This window comes from Melospiza melodia, chromosome 19, assembly GCF_035770615.1.
Source record: "Melospiza melodia melodia isolate bMelMel2 chromosome 19, bMelMel2.pri, whole genome shotgun sequence".
Taxonomy (NCBI): Eukaryota; Metazoa; Chordata; class Aves; order Passeriformes; family Passerellidae; genus Melospiza; species Melospiza melodia.
This window is the reverse complement of record NC_086212.1, coordinates 8,372,183-8,388,368: the sequence shown is the minus strand read 5'-3', so window position 1 is coordinate 8,388,368 and position 16,186 is coordinate 8,372,183. Positions and strand designations below refer to the sequence as shown.

Below are 16,186 nucleotides of genomic sequence, written 5' to 3'. Positions count from 1 at the left end.
TGCACCAGGGCAACTACCTCAGTGGGGTGGCCTGCACCTCCCGACCCTGTCACAGGGCTCCTGCACACAGCATCCACCAAAAGGAAGAGACTTCCATTACCCTAAGATCAAATTCCAAAGACATCACTGCTGAGGCATGATATGTCCCAGCTCTTGTCATGATGGCTGGAGACAGGGGCAGGAGCTGGGTGCAGCCAGGCAGGTGGGAAGGGAGAACACCCCTGTGCCTCCCCAGCCAGGAGAGCTGGGCTGCCTGGTCTCTCCTTGCAAGACAAAGGTAACGGAGGAAGAAATATTTCAGTCAATTTCATTTCCTGGGCTTGGTGTCCCAGCACAGCAAACCTATGGCTGCTGATGCAGGCAGATCTCATGCTGGATCCAGGCAAGTCCTGGCTGCCAGAGGCAACATCCTTCAACCTGTGAGCAGAGATCCTTGTGCCCAGACTTTGTTTTTTGTCCAGAAAGAAACATGTAAGAACAGAGGAGAAAGGCAAAAGCCAAATCCCCAGCACAGCCTCCTTGGCATTGTGACCCTTCCTGTCACCCATCATCAGCTCTTATCTGGATCTTGCTCAGTTCAGAGCAGGAGATCCCAAACCTGCCATGGTGACAACCCCATCTCACTGAAGGGCTGCATCAAAACAACATTCAAGATGTTCAGAAAGAGCATGGAGGAAGCAGAACTCTTCCATAAGGAGAAATGAAACTGTATAAGGAATAGCATAGAGGGGACACAAAACCAGGAAGTCTTCCCCCAGGCTTTCAGCAAATTTTGAAGTTGAACTGAAAAACAAGCCTTCAAAGAGCCGAACTCTGACCAAACACTGCTGTGTTTGGCAGGGAGCAGCCAAAACCACATCTAAAGCTCAACATATGTGCCGGTCCCGGTAGTGCTTCCTGCAAGTGGTGACAGAGGGAATGGAACATGAAATCCTGCCCTGCTGGCCCCAACCCTTTGGACAGGTAAAGGCTTCTCCTGCTGAGCTGCTCTGCCTCTTCTGGGAGTGTGGGGTCTGCTCCACCGGGGAAAGGCTGGCTCCCCCAGGCTGCTGGAGAAGGAATGGGAATGGTCACATGGGAACCAGGAGCCCAGGAGGACAGGGACTTGCAGGAGTCCTGTGCTGCTGCTGTCCTTTGCCCAGGACTGCAGGTCAACACCCTTCTCTCCACTGTCCATAGCTCCCCCCTGCTCCCCAGGTCAGAAGTCCAGAAGTCCCTCTGTCCCCACACGCTCCTCAGCACGTGTGGGCAGTTCCCCGTCTTGTCCCAGCTCTTTCCACATCTCTCTCGTGTGCCATGGCTCAAGACCCCCTGTAGCCATGTGGTGGGGATACCAAGTACTACAGGGACCAGCCTGGGGTTTGCTCTTTGGGCTCTGAGCAGTGCAGGCACATTTGCCATCTGCAAGAAATCTGAATACATCTTTGTTCTGTGGTGCCATAACCTGCTCGTTTGCCATCTGCAAGGAAATCCGGACACATCTGTGTTCCCTGGTGCCATTACCAGCCTGGGAATTCCCCGGGCAGCTTGTACCAGTGCCAGGGGCAGGACTGCTGCTGCTCTCCAGCCTCACACTGGCAGGTCTGTCTGGGCTGGGGAACCATGATGAAAAACCCATGGACATAGAGGAAAAGTGAGAGCGGACTGTCTGGGGTTCAAGAGAACATGGAAAGAGAAGTTTTCAGCCCAAAATAAAACCTCCCTTACCCATTTCCGGACAGGAAAAGTTCATTGTCACCCATAGGACTGGGGAGTGGTAAGAACCAGTCCCTAGACCAACAGGAACTTCAGCACAGAGAGGTCACGGTAAGCATCAGGGCCTGCCACGACATCCACCAGCTTCTCCCTGTGCAGAATCCCTTCCTTAAGTCTCTCGGCCATGCATCCTGCCAGCAAAGGATCAAGCTGCTTTCACCCCAGGCCAGGGGGGCTGCTGCCAGCGGGACTCAGGCCATGCAGCCCGGCCGTACCCAGGATCCCGACGCGGAGCGGAGCTCGAGCCTGGGGCCACCGGGCCTTCAGCGCCTTGAGGTGCTGCAGACGGTTCCAGATGGCCTGCTCTGCCTTCTCCCTGGGGAGCCAGCACAACGGGCTACTGCAGCTGCTGCTCCTGCTCTGAGCCCCAGCCTGAGTGCCCAAGTGCTCTGTCAGGAGAATTCAGCTAAAGCAGGCAATCTAATGGCACCTGAGAGTGCGTTTGTGGTGTGCGGATTATGTCTTGGCTCTGTCTTATCTGCTATCACTTTGCTTGCCTGAGAGCATCTCCACTGCAGAAACACTTTAGGAACTAAGCTCTTGGGGACAAAAAGTGCCTTGGCCACAGCACAGAGGGACGCTCTCGGGACCGAGCGCCCGGCCAGGGACGGGGAGGCCGTGCCACCACCTCGGCCCCTCGGCGACGCATCCCGCCCCGCCGCCATTCTGGGCCCACTCCGCTGCTGGGCTCTGCCGCCGCGGGAATCACAAAATCACAGAAGTAATTAGGTTGGAAAAGAACTCCGAGGTCATCGAGTTCATTCTGTGGCCCAGAAGCACCATTTCAGCTAAACCAGGGCACTGAGCGCCATGTCCAGTCTTCCCTTAAACACCTCCAGGGACAGGGACTCCACCACCTCCCTGGGCTGCCCATTCCAAGGTCTAACGACCCTTATTGTGAAGGAATTTTTCCTAATATCCAACGTAAAAGGCCCCTGGTGCGGCTTAAGACCGTGTCCTCTTATCCTGTCCGTGTTCCCTGGGAGCAGAGCCTGACCCTCACATGGCTGCTCCCTCCTGTCAGGGAGTTGTGAGGGTGAGAAGGTCCCCCCTGAGCCTCCCTTCTTCCAGGCTGAGCCCCCTCAGCCTCTTTTGTGCTCCAGAATCTCCCCTGGTTCAATTGCCCTTCTCTGGACATGATCCAGCACCTCCATGTCCTTCCTGAAGTGAGGGAACCAAAACTGGACACTACACAAGCCCTTCCCTGGTCCTCTTTCCCCACTATGGCTGATACAGGCCAGGATGCCCCTGGCCTTGTTGGCCACCTGATGCTCATGTCCAGATGCTATTGACAGCACCTCTAAGGCCTTTTCCACTGTGTTTTTTCCAACCACTCTGCCCCAAGGCTGGAGTGAAGGCACAGGACAGCAGGACACAGGTGTACCATGGTGCCTCCCCATGGCCGTGGAAAGAGCCAAAGCAGGTGGTCCCAATCCAGCTCCCATCTGGTCCTGTGTGGCCCAAGGTGCAGACAGTGACACCAAGAGCAGAGCCCCAGCACCAACGCCTTTATTGCTGCTCAGAGGGACGAGGGGAGGGGGTGGCCCAGGGCACGGGACCCCCAGCTCATGGTAGCACCAGGTGAGGCCATAGCAGGAACATGGAGGGTGCAGGCCCAGGCAGCAGTGCAGGACAGTGGCAGGACTGGTGGTCTTCAGTTCAGGCAGGGAAGGGCAAAGTGGTGAATGGAGCAGATTTAGTGCTGAAGGGCTCTCATCACCACATCTTCATCCCCGGGGCTGGAAGCGAACGTCTGCTCCAAGCAGCAGGAAATTCTGGGAGAAAGAGAGAAAGTGCTGGGCTGCTATGGGCCCTGGCAGCTGCACTGCCCAGCACCCAGCACATCCCTGAAGGCAGAAGGGATTGGGACATGTGCTCTGGTTTGCTGCGGGGCCATTGGGATCTCAGTGAAGAGCACCCTCCCATTCATCACTTTCCAGCACAGCTGGGGGAACTGGATTTGGAGGCTGTGCTGGTCAGCAGGGCTTTGTATGCAGCAGATGGGCCCCAGCTGGAGCCGGCTGCTCCCTCTCACTCACCTGGTGGAACCTCACAAGGATATTGGAGAGCTGAATTCTGTCCAGAAGTGGCAGAGGGAAGCCCTCATCTAAGCGGGCTGGAAAAGACAACACATGTGTCTGCATTGGGATGGCAATGGGAGTCAAGGGAGCGCAGAGCACTCAGAGAAGGTGTCCCCCTCCTTCCCCCAGCCCTTTCCTCTCCTCCACTGCTCCTGGGGCAGGCAGAGGAAACTCCTGCCAAGCTCCACAGAAGGGCTGCCTGTTGTGCCAGGACAGCCCCCTTGGCCACTCCTGCCACCAGCCCCACTCTGGTCTGAGCTGCTGGCGAGGCAGGGGATGCAGGGATTCGGGGAGAGGGTCTGGAAAGCATTAGGATCTGCACAGGGCTCATATTTTCCATTGCGTTTGCTGCTGGGAGCCTGTCAGAGCAGCAAGAGGCTCCCTCCGCTTCACTGCCGCCTCCTGCACGCACTTTGCCCTGCATCAGCCTTGGCAAGGAGGATTTAATGAGTGAGCTGGGACCCCTTGGATGGAGCAACCTGAGTGGAGGGTGCTCCAGCAACCCCATTCCCCTCAGTAGGTTCTCACCATTGAGACGTGGGAGCAGCGTACTGGAAGTCAGGATGTTTATTAAGGACTGCATCATTCGTACCTGGGTAGTGGGGAGAGAGGAAGGAAAAGCTTTAGCCTGCAGGACAGGAGACATGCAGGTACTTCAGGATAATTAGAAAAAGGAGATAAAGAGTGGAATGGGCACACACTTTGCCAGAGACCAGCAGCTTTGTCTGCTCCCTGTGGCAGTGTGGGAAATGTTTGGGGTGAGAGCAGCAATGGATCAGGCTCCACATCCCTTCCCAGCCTTGCAGGCTGAGGCAGGAGGTGGCTGCAGGATCAGTGTGGGGTCCCATGTTGGGAGGCAGCGGGGAATGACTCTCTGTCCTTGCCCCCAGCAGGCTGCCAGCTCCATGCTGGGGGCTCTGCTTGTGGTCAAGGAGAGCTTACCTGGAAAGTGCCAACAGCTGAATCCTTCAGAGAGAGCCTGATCCTGCACAGGGACAGAAGTGGTGCTGTGGAGGATGTGCCCAGGGAGGGAGCGATTCCACCCACCCATGGCCATGCAGGTCCCACTCCCTCCAGCCCCAGCTCATTCCTTCCCTGCACAGCAAGCCCACATCCCAGACACCTTCCCATCCCCTCTCTGGCCCTGGGCACCCAAAGCAGAAAGACCCCCAGCCACCCCCTGCCCAGGCAGTGGCTGCTGCCCTCTGTACCTGCCCACATCCAGGCTCCCAACAATGCGGCCGGATCTCACGTTGATGACAGCGGACACGTTCCCTGTCTGGGGAGAGAGCACAGAGCTCTGGCAGTGCTCACCCCACCTCAGCCCAAAGCAGACACCAGGGGAACGGCTCTGACCAGCTGAAACACACCACTGCCCATCCAGGGGCGTGTCTGCATCCAGCATTAAACCTGGCATTTGTCAGCTCAGGAATTGTTCACCTGGGGACAGCCTCACTGTGCCTGGACAGCACCTGGCAGCTCCCCTGGCAGGATCTGGGCAACAGGACAGGGCACAGCTCAAAATCCCTTCTGCCCCAGCACCACAGTCTGAACTCACCAGGCTGAGGAGGAAGAGAGGAGCCAGCCTTGAGTTGGGAAGGATGGCATAAGCCTGGACATCCACAATGGGCTGGAATGAGATTCCTCCTTCTCCAACAGTCAGGAATGGAGCAGTGGGAGTGGATGCCCTGAACTTCATTGGCATGTTTGGATATTTCTCCTCCAGCTGTTTGGGAGTAAGGAGAGGGTGGGAATGATGGCACAAGCCCCCAGTCCTGAGGGGAGAACACCTGGCACAGAGCAAAGCCTGTGTGTGCAGGAGCTCTGGGCAGGCATGGCCAGATTGCTCACCTGGGGAATGAAGGCTGAGAAGACAGAGGTGTTCAGCTTGAATTCTACATCCTTTGGGATCTGCAGGGAGAGGATTGTCACACTGGGGCAATGGGGCATAGAGGAGCCCACGGCATCCCCACATGCTGCCATATCTGACAGCCTCATCCCACAGCCCCCAGCTCTCTCACTGGGGCTTCTCCAGGATTGCTGGCTGCTCCCAGAGCTCCTCCGCAAATGGAACCTCTTTCCCAGCCCTGTGCCACTCGTGCCACTCACCATGGCCTCTGTGATTTCAAAGACCAGTGCCCCAGCCTCATGGTAGGCAATGCCAGCTGTGTTGAAGAAGTAGCTGGAGGCTCCAAAGTAAACCATGCGCTCGTGATCCGAGGGGAAGGCCAGTGGCAGCGGTGAGAAAGGCACGGGGGAGCGGTGGGCCAGGGAGTAGAATTCACCCTGGGAGGAGGGAGAGACATGGAGAAGGGCTGCAAATAGCACTGGGGCTCACCTGCTGACTCAGGCTGGCAAAAAGCATTTGCAGCAGGTACCAATGTCTGTCACCTGCTGTCACCTTGGCTGTCACCTGCCTTTGGCAATGGCATTGCCAAATCAATGGTTCCCAGGGCTGCTTCTCACCTTCAGGTCTGCATCTAGGGACTTGGGTGTAGCTCTTGGGGGTGCAACCAAGGAATAATCAATCCCAATCTTGTCATCTATACTGGCTGTGACTGCAAACACAAGGAAGAGAGATGAGTAAGGAGATGGTCAGGAAAGCTGGGAGCAGATGGTCTCTACTGGCATCTGGGCAGTGCCATGACTGGGCTTCCTGGTGCATCAATTCACTACCAACTGCTCCTCTGCTTGCTTCTATTTAGAAGGGAATAAACTATTTTCCTCCTCAATATTTCTCAGCGATGTAAACCATCTCCTTGACCTGAGGAGTAGCCAGGGTCCCCAGCTAAAGCAGTCCGAGCCTCCCAAGTCCATGGGCACAAATCCTGAAGGAATTCCCACAGCCAGACAAGACACACAGCGATTTGTGTCTGCTCAGAATATGCTGTCCAGCTCCCAGCTTGGGTGCCTTAACACCAGGACACAAAGCAAAACATTCCTCATGGCTGGGTAAACTGGGAAGAACTGCTCCTAAATCCACACACAGCCCCCCAGTACCTGGCAGTGTCCGGATGTACGTCTGGAGCTCATTGTACACAGACATGGCCACTTTGTCACACACCTGTGGGACAGAAAGGCCACAGGGCTGAGCAGGGGCAGCCAGGTCACAGCCACACTCCCCGCTCCATGACAAAGACTGCTTAAGTAAATGAGCACTGTGATGATTGCCTGCATTCATCAGGCAGCACATTAAGTGTCCAAGCCACAAGCCGGATTTATACCTACAAGCAATACCTTGCACCAATTCCCCTCGGCACAGTTCAGCTCTGGGGAGACCCTTGGAAGGGGAATCTCATGTGGCCCATGCAGGAATGAACAGTGCTGAGCAGCCAGGGCATGGCCGAGAAAGAGCAACAGAGAGGATTAACCCACCCCAGAGAGGCAGGGGCACTGACTGCCCTGAAGCTGAGCTTTGCTGAGCTCCTACAGCTCTGTGTGCCAGGACAGGAGAGTGCATTCCTCTGCCTCTGCCATCCACAAGTGAAGCCCTGGCATTTGTGGCGATTTTATTGCAGGCTTATCACTACCCTGGGAAATTTACTGCAGGGCACTGTCCTGCAGATGGCTGAGGAAATCTGCACAAGCTCTTTTCAATGTTTTCACAGTAACATCACAGGAACCACGGGCAGGATCTGTCTGTCATCTGTCTGACTGGGCATGCTGCCCACAGAGTGATGGTGAGATGCAACACTGCGGAGGGGCAGCGACCACACTGACAGAGATGAGGAGGAGGAGGCAACACAGCTTTGGGCATGGCCTTAGTGACAGCAGGTTGCAGCTCTTCCCTGTCCCCAGTGATATTTTTCTGTCTGTGCTGGAAATGCTCCATTGCTGCCTGTGAGGATGTCGCTGCAGGCAGAAGAATGCAGTCCCAGTGACCGGGATTTCCCCATGACCCGCATTTCCCTGTGACCTGGATTTCCCTGTGACCTGGATTTCCCTGTGACGGGGATCTCCCTGTGAGTGGAGTCCCAGAACTGGGGACACTAGAACTGCCCAAGCACTGCAGCAACAGCAGGAGGCAGACACAGGCTGCCTGGCCTGGGCTGAGGCCCTGCTGTGCCCAGGGTGCAGCTCAGTCCCTGCTCCTGCCCTCTCCTGCCCATTGCCCCTCCAACCATGACTCCACAAAGACAATGAAGAATGTGTGTGGGGCAAAAGAAGTATGGAGGAGGAGCAGAGGGCAGTGGGGTCCCTTTGCAGTCCCAGAGCTGTCCTCCTTCCAGGTGACAAAAGAGCAGAAAAGGCCTCTGAGCCCTGGTGTTGCTCCTGCTGCCAGACCATCTGCTGCCACAGACCCCAGGGGACTTGGGAACGGTGTTGCATGGAATTGGGAATAGTGCCTGGGTAGGATGGGATCTGCTGCAGGAATGGGATTTGCCTGTCCTCCAACTGCCTCCTTCCCAAGCAAGGTTCACATCCAGAGAGGCTGTAACTCATGCCAGTTATCCTTGTAGTAATTATTGCTAACAGCTTGTTTCCATGTCTTGTTGCAGGTCTCCTGCACGTCAGTGTCTGTAGTAGTCAGCGGTACCAGAGCTCCCTGACCCCCCCTCAGTAAAACAAAACACCAAATGTCTGAAATCCAGGAATGAGAATTTTCCCCCAAGTGCTCCCCAAAGCCCTCCAGAATATGGCTGGTTAAAGGACAGCTCTGATCAGGTTACAATGAATTTGGCTGAGACATAAGATCTAATTAACTGACCACATGGAAAGAAAAGTCTTTGTTAATTAGGAACCAATTATGCTAGGCTTTGGCAAAGTCTGCAGGTTTCAAATTCAGCCTGAGTCAATCTACCCTATGGAGCCTGCAATGCCCATTCCTTTGGTTTTACTGAATTGGCAACACAGTCATGTGCTCTGGCTGTAGTTACATGCCTACCTCTGATATCCCTGCCTCTGATCTTTCCAGCACATCAGCCACAAGTGAGAGTTAAAGACCACCAGAAAACCCAGGGGCCTGCCCTCCACTGCTCACATACCTTGTCTTCCAAAATCTTTCGCAACCTCCTCTCAATAACGCTGTGGAACAGGTTGTAAAGCCACCTGCAGAGAAACACAGAGAGAAGCCCTGCCTAGCTCTGATCCATACTGCAGAAGGATGTGGCCAGGAAAGGGAGAGCCTAGAGATGGCAAGCCCCTGGGAACATCGTTCCCACACCAATTTGGCGTGTGGCTTTTTCCCAGGGTTTACATTTGAAAACAGACTCACTGGTAAACCCCACCCACCCCCTTAAATGTGCAGCCACAGCAGGAGAAATTCAGGCCAGATTTAAGACCAGGCAACAGCAGATTTGCCAACAACATGCTCCTCACACGAGGGCCACGTTCCCATGGCAGAACCACATTCCCATGGCAGGTGGGCTAACACACAGTGTTTCCACACCTTCCAGTAAAGTCACATACCCAAGCTTGCCTGAAAAGAGCACCCGGACTTTGGAGATGTGGGCACTGCAGTCCGGGGTGCTGATGGTGGGCTTCCCAGTGGTGTCACTGCCCAGCCTCAGAAGAACTTTGATGTAGATATTTTCCACCCTCAGGTCAAAAGATCCATGGTCCCGGCTGCTGGTGGAGGGGGATGAGAAAGGGAAGTTTGTAAATGCCAAGGCCTGGTGAAGAGACCTCAAATCTACTTGAGGATGCATCAATCTGGATCACTTTCCCTCTTGTATGGTGCATCCAGAGGAGATTGGGAAAGTGTTTAAATTCGGGGGAACCAAATTTCACTGGCACATAAACCAGGACAGATAACCTTTAAATAGAGGGAAGTGAGAGCACATAGGGGTGGTGGAAGAGACCTGAGGGCCCATGTATAGCTCGCCGTTCAAATGCCTTGTTCCTGCCTCCCACTCTGTTTTATCTAGGGAAGTAAAGTGACAGCTGCCCAAAACACAAGGGAGAGGAGAAAAAACCTGTCCAATTCCAGAGTGGGAGACACAGAGTGGGTGCCTGAATAGGGAGAGGAAGAGCTGGCCACTCACACAAAGAGAAACTTCACCCGCCAGTCCCCGTCCAGCTCAGCAAAGGCGTTGGAGATGGAGACCTGCAGGCCCTTGTTGGAGATCGGGGTAATCCGGGAGTACGGCAAGTGGAAATCACGAAGGCGCAGCCTAAAAATATACAAATAAAAAAAGGAAAGTCATGTTACAGTGGTTCCACACTCCCAAGCACAAGGCTAGGGAGGGAGGGAGAAAATCAGGGAGGGAAGGAGGGCAAACAGGATGGATGGGGCCAACATGTCAGGGATCTGTGGAGGGGACAGGATGGTCCTCACTGCTCCGGGAGCCCCAACCTCCCCACTCCTCCTGCCCCTTGCCTGGGTCAGGGGGCAGTGGGTGGCTCCAGACACCTCTGGCAGGGCTCACCTGGAGAGCTCATAGTGTACCTTCCCCACACGCAAGACACGAGAGTCCCCCGAGATATCTGGCAGCTTCAGCTGGGCCAGCTTCTTCTCCAGGCTCGCGATCGCCTGCTCTTGGGCTGCAGGGACACAGGGACAGCATCACTCCACCACTGCCACAGGGGCTGGAGCACACACCGGGTATGCAGCAGAAGGATCAGAGGACTGATCCAGGTGATGCTGCCTCCCAGGCTGGCTTTAAAGCAAACCTCCATGCACAGAGCCCTGAGAGCACCCAGGCAATGCTGCCTCGTGCCCTGCTTGCAGGCCCAGGGTTAGGTGGTAGCTGCAGAAAAGACAGAGGTGTCCTAGTCCTCACATTCCAGGCTGCCAACCAGGTGAGGTGTGTGGGAGGTTGGAGGCACTGAGCTCCTCCATGCCCATTACCAGCAGGTGAAGATGGATGGGGCTTATGTCCCAGGGAGCAGCAGTGGGTGCTGCACCCCAGCCTCTGTCTGGGAAGGGGAGTCACGTTCTCTCTCACACGGCTGGCAGAGCTGCCTGGTAAATGAGCTGTTTCTCACAGAGTGTATTTCAATCCATAACTGTGCTCTGCTGGAGCCGGGCTCTGCCTGCCTCGATAAAACCAGCACGGGGCCCATCCATCTCTGTCACTGCCCCTCCCTAAACTCCCCAACTCCTCTCTCCTCTGCAGCTCCCTCCTCCAGGGCTCACGGCTTGGATGTGCTGTGGGACCAGCACCCTCCTGCTGTGCCAGCCTCCCACACTGCCTGGCTGCAGCTCCCTGACACCCCACAGGGCTGGGCCCCTCTGCAGGGGCTCCATCAAGCCGTGGCATGGGGGGCAGGCAGGTGCAGCAGGGAAAGCCCTGGCCGATGGTGCATTTGGCACCCCTGTCCAAGGATTTCCCCACCCTGTGTCTGTGCTCCTCACATGGGCACCCATGGCCAAGGATCCCCCATCCTTCCCCGGGACCCTGCACTTCTCACAGGGTACCTGGCTCCACACCTCTGCCACCAGCACAGCTGTCAGGAGAGAAATGAGAAGCAGAACCCACCGTAGTCCAAGCCTGCCTGGGTGATCCTCACCACGAAGCCGGGGTTGGTGGCGGTGGTGAGTGCCAGGCACAAGGTCAGTGCCCCACAAGCCACAGCCACGCTTTGTATTCCCATCCTGGCCTCCTGCAGTGCAGAGCTATGCTGGGCTCTCCCAGCCCACACCACCTTTATATCCCTGCCAAAAAGGGAACTGCTAGTCACGGTGGTGTGCGGAGCCACGGGGGGCGTCCCCAGGATTTCCTGCTTGGCCACCACCCTGCTCTGCTGTTCTGCTGGCACCATGGGCACATGGCCCAGCACAGAGGCACACCTGGTACCTGTCACTGAAGGCAGGGAAGGAGCAGTGGAAACTGGGATGCAACAGCCCAATTTCCATCTCTCTGTCACTGCCAGCAATCCCTGCCTGTGGCATCCTCAGTGGAGCAGAGCTGGGTTTGACAGTGGCAGCAGAGCCTGACAGAGCCACATGTCTGCAGCCTGCCCCCAGAAAAAGCTGGGAACAGCCTGGGCTGCCCAGGAGCAGGGTCCCAGCCCTGCTGCTCTCCGTCTCTGTCCCTGTCCCACAGCTCTCCTGGCTACTCTGTGAGCTGCACCACAGACCTGCCAAAGGCACCAGAACTGCCTTGGGGCACAGCAGTGGCTAAAGAAGACAGGTCACAGCTTCTCACCTCATGTGAACAGATCCCAGGGACCCCCACACCCAGCAGGGCTGGCAAAGGAGCACCTGCCTGGGCTGGGCAGCTGCACCACTACTTCAGAGCAGTGCCCTGCGATAGTCACTTCCAGACCCCTTCCTGCACAGAGCAGCCATAGAGATGAGGAAACATCCATCACCCCAGGATCAAGCTCCAAAGACATCACTGCTGAGGCATGATATGTCCCAGCTCTTGTCATGATGGCTGGAGACAGGGGCAGGAGCTGGGTGCAGCCAGGCAGGTGTGAGGGGGGAACACCCCTGTGCCCCCCCAGCCAGGAGAGCTGGCTGGCTGATCTTTCTTTACAGGACAAAAGTGAGGGAAGAAGGAATGATTCAGTTACTTTCATTTCCTGTTGGGGTCCAGGCACAGGAAACCCATGGTTGCTGATGCAGGCAGATCTCAAGCAGGATCCAGGGAAGTCCTGGCTGCCAGAGGCAACATCCTTGAGCCAATTAAGGATGTTGTGAAATGCAGCTGTTGCTCAAGCACAGCAATCCCTTGGGGCTGCAGCCTCAGGAGACCCCAAGGGATGAGGCCATGTAATTTGTGCTAGAGGAACTCGGCACGTGAAGATCAAGGAAAGAGAGACCAAGGCGTTCTGTTCCCCTTTGCCTTTTGTCCCACAAGTTTTCAGCAGTGTCCCTTGCAGGCTGCCTAGCAGACAACCAGTAAATGCCCACCAGGCTTCTATGAGTGGCTAAAAAAGGCTTTTCAAAGGGGCACTGCAGTCACTGTCAGCTCTGGGACCTGAGAAACAGGGACATGGCAAGGATGGTGCCTGCAGAGAGAGACAAACCACCCAAGGAAGAGCTGTGTCCCACCATCACCACCCACAGGCTGTGCGTCTCCATCAGTGCCGGCCCAATGCATTGCTGGGAGCCTGGAGACTGTGAGCAAGCTCCTTGTGGCCAGAGCTCCTTTTGCCAGAAAGAAACATGTAAGAACAGAGGAGAAAGGCAAAAGCCAAATCCCCAGCACAGCCTCCTTGGCATTGTGACCCTTCCTGTCACCCATCATCAGCTCTTATCTGGATCTTGCTCAGTTCAGAGCAGGAGATCCCAAACCCGCCATGGTGACAACCCCTTCTCACTGAAGGGCTGCATCAAAACAACATTCAAGATGTTCAGAAAGAGCATGGAGGAAGCAGAACTCTTCCATAAGGAGAAATGAAACTGTATAAGGAATAGCATAGAGGGGACACAAAACCAGGAAGTCTTCCCCCAGGCTTTCAGCAAATTTTGAAGTTGAACTGAAAAACAAGCCTTCAAAGAGCCGAACTCTGACCAAACACTGCTGTGTTTGGCAGGGAGCAGCCAAAACCACATCTAAAGCTCAACATATGTGCCGGTCCCGGTAGTGCTTCCTGCAAGTGGTGACAGAGGGAATGGAACATGAAATCCTGCCCTGCTGGCCCCAACCCTTTGGACAGGTAAAGGCTTCTCCTGCTGAGCTGCTCTGCCTCTTCTGGGAGTGTGGGGTCTGCTCCACCGGGGAAAGGCTGGCTCCCCCAGGCTGCTGGAGAAGGAATGGGAATGGTCACATGGGAACCAGGAGCCCAGGAGGACAGGGACTTGCAGGAGTCCTGTGCTGCTGCAGTCCTTTGCCCAGGACTGCAGGTCAACACCCTTCTCTCCACTGTCCATAGCTCCCCCCTGCTCCCCAGGTCAGAAGTCCAGAAGTCCCTCTGTCCCCACACGCTCCTCAGCACGTGTGGGCAGTTCCCCATCCTGTCCCAGCTCTTTCCACATCTCTCTCGTGTGCCATGGCTCAAGACCCCCTGCAGCCACGTGCTGGGGCTACCCAGGGATGACAGAAGTTGGGTTGTGGCTGTGAGCAAGGACACCAGCCATTTTTGCCATCTGCAAGGAAATCCGAACACATCTGTGTTCCCTGGTGCCATTACCAGCCTGGGAATTCCCCAGGCAGCTTGTACCAGTGCCAGAGGCAGGACTGCTGCTGCTCTCCAGCCTCACACTGGCAGGTCTGTGTGGGCTGGGGAAACACCAGGGAAAACCCATGGTCTCTGTAAGAAAAGTGAGAGCGGACTGTCTGGGTTTGGAGAGAACTTGGAAAGAGAAGTTTTCAGCCCAAAATAAAACCTCCCTTACCAATTTTCAGCCAGGATGAGTTCATTGTCACCCACAGAACTGGGCTGTGGTCAGGACCTGTGGCAATTGTGGTTGTCCCTAACCCAACAGGGACTTCACCAGAGCTTGGAGTAACCCTGTCATCAAGGTGTGGGGAGCTGCGGCTCCTGCCCACTGCACCGCACATGGTGCCAAAGCCTGATGCTGTCCACTGTCACCTGCACATCTCTGACAGCCTCTGACCCAGCAGCAACTAAAATTACAGCTGAGGAACATGTGGGGGCTCCTCCACTGTTGTTTTCCCAGCTGCAGGCTCAGCATGACCCAGCCTCATCTGTTCTTGGAGCTGGGAGGGCTCTGGGCCAGCATGGGGTCACTGCTGACGCCAGCCCTGACCACTTCATCCAACACAGACAGTAGGGACACCCAGAGACCCCAGAGCTCACACACTCAGAGCCCCATGGGGCACAGCCAGCAGCAATGTGGGCATGGCCCCTGGACTGGGGATGTGGGCAGGAGCCACCAGGATCCCACCAGCAGCCAGCCCCAGAGACCAGCCCTGATGCTGGGCTCATCATTCTCACCCTCCCTGCACCCCAGCATGCAGTGACAGCCCAGGGGACCCTTGGGACCAGCCCTGCACTCAGTGTGTCTCCCCCTGCCAAGGGCTGCATTCCCCCAGACAGGCGGGCTCCTCTTGCAGCACGCCAGCTTGTGACACAGACTGGGAGCCTCGTGGGAGACAAAAGGGGACACAGAGAGCCAAAGGGGTTGATTTTGCAGAAAAGTAAAAATAAAAATGCAAGAATGGTGACCTCGAGCAGAGCCTAGGGGGATCTGAATGGTGGCTCTGTGCCGGCAGAGGGGCAGGGCAAGAGGCCACATGCAGCCTGTCTCAGCAGCTGCTGAGGACAAACAGGACATGGAGAACAGGAGCAGCAGAGGAGGGTGAGCTCATGGGGTGAGGGGCCCCGGGGGCACCCGGGTGGCCCCCAGAAGCTCTGCCTTTTGCTGGACTTGTTCCCCAGCACCCTGACAGCCTTGTTGTCTGGGGCTGGCCAGAGGGCATGGGGAACTGCTCTGGGAAAGGTGGGGATGCAAAGCTGGACCTACTGGTGACCTCTGCAGGTTGTTCTGGCTGAGCACAGGTGGCAAGAGACACCTCAAGGTGCAGGTGGGGAGCTGCTGCTCTGGGTGCAGGGTGGTGGGGTCCCTCTGGGCTCAGCTCCACATCTGTCTCTTCCTGCTCACCAGTACCACAGAGGAACCATTGTGCTGGTCCAGGACACAGCCACACTGTCCTCCTCCGTGCCCTCAACGCCCTCTCCTGGCCCTACTATCCATTAAGAGATGCAAGAGCCACAGCTCTTGGGTCCATTTCAGAGGTGACCATGCAATTAGAAAAGGTCACAGCCTTGCGTTCACCTTCCCCTGCACTTAGAGGAACTATGAAAAACCTGAAGCTGCTGAGTGAACTAGCACAATTACAGGAGCAAGTGGCTGCTGGTGGGGATGGGAAGCTGGTCCCAGCTGGCACTGGGGATGCTGCCCAGTTGGCACTGGGATGCTGGCTTGGAGCCAAGGGCCAGTCCTGTGGTGGGCTCAGCTGGGCACCCCAGCCTGGTAGCCATGGCCAAGCCTCTGCCCACCCACAGGACCAGCACTCGTGATCCATACGGGCAGCGGGAGACTCTCAGCAGCTCCCAAGGAAATGGGAAGCAAACGCGAAGGCCTCGCTGGCGCCGTCCTCCCTCCCACACGCCAGCAGCCCAGCTGCACCTCCTCCCGTCTCGGCTTGTTTTCACAGCGTGTCCTTTGGCCGCTCGCTGATCCCTGGACAAATGTTCACTAGCGAGACAGCCCCGGCAGGCTGCAGCCCACGCCGAGGCCGTCCCACCCGCCCCGGTGCTCTCCCAGCCCCAGTGCCGGCCTTGAGCCCATTCCCACGAATGCAACAGTGGAAATGATTGCAGCCTGAGCAAGGCGCAGAGAGGCTGAGAGTGCTGGGAGTTGTGCAGGGCTGGCAGAGCTGGTGATGCTGTGCCCACTGTGCATGGGGCTGGGAGAGCTGTGCCCAGCATGCCTGGGGTTGGGAGAAGTGTCTGTGCCCAGGACTGGCAGGGCTATGTGAAGCAGCATTTTG

At 56.4% G+C, this 16,186-nt stretch overlaps 1 protein-coding gene across 2 annotated transcripts; it reads right to left on the bottom strand.

The window, feature by feature from the left end:
* Positions 1 to 3,248: 3,248 nt before the first annotated feature.
* On the bottom strand, positions 3,249 to 11,412 carry LOC134426944 (bactericidal permeability-increasing protein-like). Of its 2 annotated transcripts, none has more exons than XM_063172345.1 (15): positions 11,258 to 11,412; positions 10,205 to 10,319; positions 9,821 to 9,949; positions 9,246 to 9,404; positions 8,822 to 8,885; positions 6,837 to 6,900; positions 6,303 to 6,394; positions 5,946 to 6,122; positions 5,688 to 5,747; positions 5,395 to 5,562; positions 5,048 to 5,115; positions 4,779 to 4,821; positions 4,365 to 4,428; positions 3,795 to 3,871; positions 3,249 to 3,530 (listed from the first exon to the last, which is right to left on the bottom strand). In XM_063172345.1, the coding sequence occupies exons 1-15, from the start codon at positions 11,370 to 11,372 to the stop codon at positions 3,483 to 3,485; spliced, it is 1,443 nt and encodes a 480-aa protein (XP_063028415.1). In that variant the 5' UTR covers positions 11,373 to 11,412; the 3' UTR covers positions 3,249 to 3,482. The 2 variants fall into 2 exon arrangements, with proteins under 2 accessions (XP_063028415.1, XP_063028416.1); XM_063172346.1 differs by having other exon boundaries at positions 9,246 to 9,401.
* Between the last annotated feature and the right edge of the window lie 4,774 nt (positions 11,413 to 16,186).

Coding starts and splice junctions, on each gene's coding strand:
- LOC134426944 (XM_063172345.1), bottom strand. CDS start 11,372: ATGGGAATACAAAGCGTGGCTGTGGCTTGTGGGGCACTGACCTTGTGC. Junction 10,320..11,257: donor CCAGGCAGGCTTGGACTACG/GTGGGTTCTGCT, acceptor GTGTCCCTGCAG/CCCAAGAGCAGGCGATCGCG. Junction 3,872..4,364: donor GCTGCTCCCACGTCTCAATG/GTGAGAACCTAC, acceptor TGTCTTTTCCAG/CCCGCTTAGATGAGGGCTTC.